The sequence below is a fragment of the Osmerus eperlanus genome, chromosome 13 (assembly GCF_963692335.1).
Source record: "Osmerus eperlanus chromosome 13, fOsmEpe2.1, whole genome shotgun sequence".
In the NCBI taxonomy this organism is placed as follows: Eukaryota; Metazoa; Chordata; class Actinopteri; order Osmeriformes; family Osmeridae; genus Osmerus; species Osmerus eperlanus.
In genome coordinates, this window is record NC_085030.1 from 3,804,261 (window position 1) to 3,808,195 (window position 3,935).

The 3,935-nt window shown below is 49.4% G+C and overlaps 1 protein-coding gene across 1 annotated transcript in view; it reads right to left on the reverse strand.

Annotated features, from left to right (window-relative positions):
- The window catches only part of il1rapl2 (interleukin 1 receptor accessory protein-like 2), a 141,548-nt gene extending 139,249 nt beyond the window's left edge, over positions 1 to 2,299 (reverse strand). Inside the window, exon 1 of the mRNA XM_062476309.1 lies at positions 2,205 to 2,299. Coding sequence (XP_062332293.1) covers positions 2,205 to 2,286 — 82 coding nt within the window. The 5' untranslated portion in view covers positions 2,287 to 2,299. The remainder of the gene's footprint in view (positions 1 to 2,204) is intronic.
- Between the last annotated feature and the right edge of the window lie 1,636 nt (positions 2,300 to 3,935).

Consider the following 3,935-nt stretch of genomic DNA (forward strand, 5'->3'; position numbering starts at 1 on the left):
TAGTCTCTGCGGGTCTCTCCCAGTCTCTCTTGTTCTCTACTTCAGTGAGCTGTGTGCCCTGCCAGCCTGTCAGGAGAGGAAGGGAAGCTGTGGGCCTGGCTGTGGAGAGCTAAGTAGCATCTGAGCTAACATCCTCATCTTCGTTGTCGTACTGCCAAGGAAGATGTGGAGACAGGGCCATGTAAACATCTGGAAGGGTCTGACTTGCGGTGGCTGGACTGCACTCGGGCAGAAAGAGAGACAAAAAAGGGGGAGGAGGAGGATAGAGAGAGTGGAGAGCAGGAGAGCAACTCTCAAGGGTTGTGTTGTTATGGTAAAACTCAGTCTGCAGGTCTCCACTTTTGTCCTGAACTCCTTGTCTCCTAGCACCCTTTGCCTTGTGCGATACCTCATCCCTGAGGAGAATGGCAGCAGGAGCAATCCTCTCCCCCCTTTTCCTCCTCCTTCCTCCCCCTCTTTCCATCACCCCCTCCCCCCCCCCCCTCCCCCCTCCCTCTCCCTCTCCCTTCGGTCCCCACACTCTCCCACCCTCTTCTCCTCTTATCTCCTCTCCTCCTCTCTCCCCTCCCTCCACCAGGTCCAGTCCGTCGCCGTGACAGCGGGCGTGGAGCGGAGAGAGACAGCGCCATTAGCCGCTCGTGGCAAGCAGATGTAGATAAGGCGCCGTTATCTGCTCGCCCTTATCTGTTCTGCCGCTGATCAGATAGCCGGGGAATAAACCCGCCGTTCGGGCTTTCTTCTCCTCCGCGGTGGAAAATTGTCTTGCGACGGCATCGCTTTCCTCTTTATTTGAAGTATTCCAGGATTGTGTGTCTTCTTGCTGCGTGGGTGAGAACAGTTGCCGAGCGCCTCTCTCCGCCTCTCTCTCTCGAAAGTCAAGCCATCGGCTTGGATCAAAGGCAGACAGGAAAATGATGTCAGAGTGATGAGCTCTGATTGGCCTCCTAGGGGAAAGGTTGAGACAGGCTGTGTGTGTACAGATGCCGCTCTGTCTGCCCTGCTCTCGACCTCAACAAAACCGTTTATCTTTAAACAACCTCAAAATAAAACCACCTTGGATTGTATTATTTATCTTCAAGTTCTCCCTTAAACGCTCTGAGTTAGAGGAAGCATGTAAACCCAGGGGCTTTACCGCAGCTCAATATGAACCAGGACTTCAAATCACCAGCTCCAATCACTGAGCACGCTCTCTTGACATGCTGATTGGTCAAACTACATCAGCCAATCCGATCAGCAACATCAGATCTGATTTGTGAGACCGAAGACGGGTCAAAGTCGAAGCGTCAGCTACAATCTTTTGTCAAAGGCAGGGGAGTTGTCAGACAATTAACCCTGCGGTGCCCCCCCCCCCCCGAATCCCACATCAGTTGCAGACACACACACACACCCCAGGAGGTGTGTTATTCCAGCAGGCCTTCTGTGTGCAGCCAGGCCCTCCCATCTCTCCCTCTCTTGGAGACAAACTGACAGGCTATATTGCTGCTGTGTTACTGCCGCCCACATAAAAGCCAGTTTGGCTCTGATCGCATAATTGCTCACCAGCACACACACATACAGGCACACACACACACAGGCAAACACACAGACTCAACCCCCATCCCCAAACACAAGCCAAATGTAGCCCTAGCTCCCTACACACACACACACACACACACACACACACATGCACACACAAACATGCACACACATACACCACGCACACACACACACATATTCACAAGTAAAGCACAGAGGCAGAGCAGACACCATTTGACAAAACTACATCAATATAACATCAATAACACACCAGCTAATCAGGCCCGACGATGTTTACAAACCACAACGACACAGCAGTCAAAGATATGGAATATTAACGTTCCCTTCAGAAGAGGAGGGAGATAAGATAAACACAATGCTCATTGTTTAATGCTTACAGAGAGAGAGAGAGAGAGAGAGAGAGAGAGAAGAGAGAGAGAGAGGAGAGAGAGAGAGATGAGAGAGAGAGAGAGAGAGAGAGAGAGAGGAGAGAGAGGGGAGAAGAAAATTGAAAGACAGAGTAAGTCAGAAAGAGTGACAGAGCCAGAGAGAAATAGCCAAAACGGAGTGCAGAAAAGGAGGAGGGATAGACGGCGAGAGAAACAGATAAAAATAAAAAAGGGATAGAGAGCGAGGTAGAGGCGGAGCGATGGAGAGATTAGGTAAAAGAGGGGAACGCTCGCACTCACCCGAGTTCCTCTTTGAGATGTACTTGAGGTTGACGCAGGTGACAGCGGAGACAAGGAGGAAGAGGAGGGACGGTGACTTCATCTTTCACTCTGTCTGTCAGGGATCTGGGAGGGGAGCGAGGGGGAGAGAGGGACAGAGAGGGGGGGGGAGGGGAGGGGAGGAAAGAGAGAGAGGGGAAGAAATGGAGAAGAGAAAAGGAGAGAGACAGAGAGAGAGCGAGTTTACAAATAAGTGGTTTGGGACTCTCACCGAGAAGAAGGCAATTCTGTTTCTCTGACAGATGATGCGTATGTTCATCTATCTCCAGAGGCAAGAGATACCAGAGCACTAACCCCCCCCTCCTATCCTCCCATCTCCTCTTGCAGTGCTGACAGTTGGGATTGATGACTGCTTTCATGATTAAAACACCATCATGGGGAGATTTAGACCAACCATGAGAACTCACACGTATAGGCACAACACAGTAGCAGTCATAGCATACTCGCACACGCGCGCATACACACACACATTGGGTTGTGGGACCTGAGCGTAAGGAGAGGAGAGATTAGGAGAGCTGAAGCTCATTTAGAAGAATAGAGAACTGGATTACAGCTGGTCTGAATCCACCTCAGTGAAGTGCCCATCGAATGGGTTTATCTAGAAGATCCACCAGTAACCAGGTTGGCTCCACACACTCACACACACACACACACACACACTCGATTACACACATTAACTAATAGCAGCAAAGCCAAAGTACGAGAACAAGTAAGACCTGTGTAATAGAGTTGCCTATAGAGAAGGTGGAGGGATAGGGGAGGAGACGAGAAGAAAAAGGGGAAGGGATAGGGAGAAGGGGGAGGGAGATGTGAAACAGGAAGAAGAAGAGATGGAGGTGGAGAAAGAGGACAGAAAGAAAGGGTGGAGGAAGAGAGAGAAAGGAAGAGGAGGAGGAGAAGGAGGAGAGGAAGAGGAGGTGGTAAAAGAGGAAAGAGATTCAGCTGTTTCCAGATAGAAAGATAATAATAGGGGGGATATGAGGATATTGTCACAAACAATAATCATTTTCTTTGTCTGAAGAATTGTCCTCCATCCAAAATGCATCTGTGTGTGTTCTTGTGTGCGTGTGTGTGTGTGTGCATGTACAGGATCCACCCGAATATTATCCAAACTACATTTCCCTTCCAACAAAACCATCCAAGAATCCTTTTTTGCTCTCTCTGTCTCACACACACTCACACACACACACACATATATTCTTTGTTTGCTCCCCCTTATATTCTCTCCATCTCACTAATTGATACCTAAAATATCCCCAGAATCGCACGCCAAACACACCCACACTCACGCATTCAGACATGCACAAACAGACACACACACACACACAACGCCAGAGCCAGAGCCAAAAAACATTGCCATGTTATTTCGGGCCCAAACATTCGAGTGTGCAAAGAAGACTGGCCCATTAGGAGTCTCAGACTTTCCAGGTATTAGCATATAAATGATTCAAAAGTTCCCACTCTGTAGAACTGCTCTGACTGCTACTGACCTCCCCCCAACACACACACACACACACGCATGCACATAAGGTGAAAGAGGGTGAGATAACGGTAGCATTAATGAATGCAGAAGCACCTGTTCAGACCAGAGACTAATTGCTAACCCACAAATCACAGGTAGACTGGCGGTAGACCATGGGTGGAAAAAAGGGAGGCCGTCTTAAAAAGAGACAAGCAAAGTTACCTGGGTGA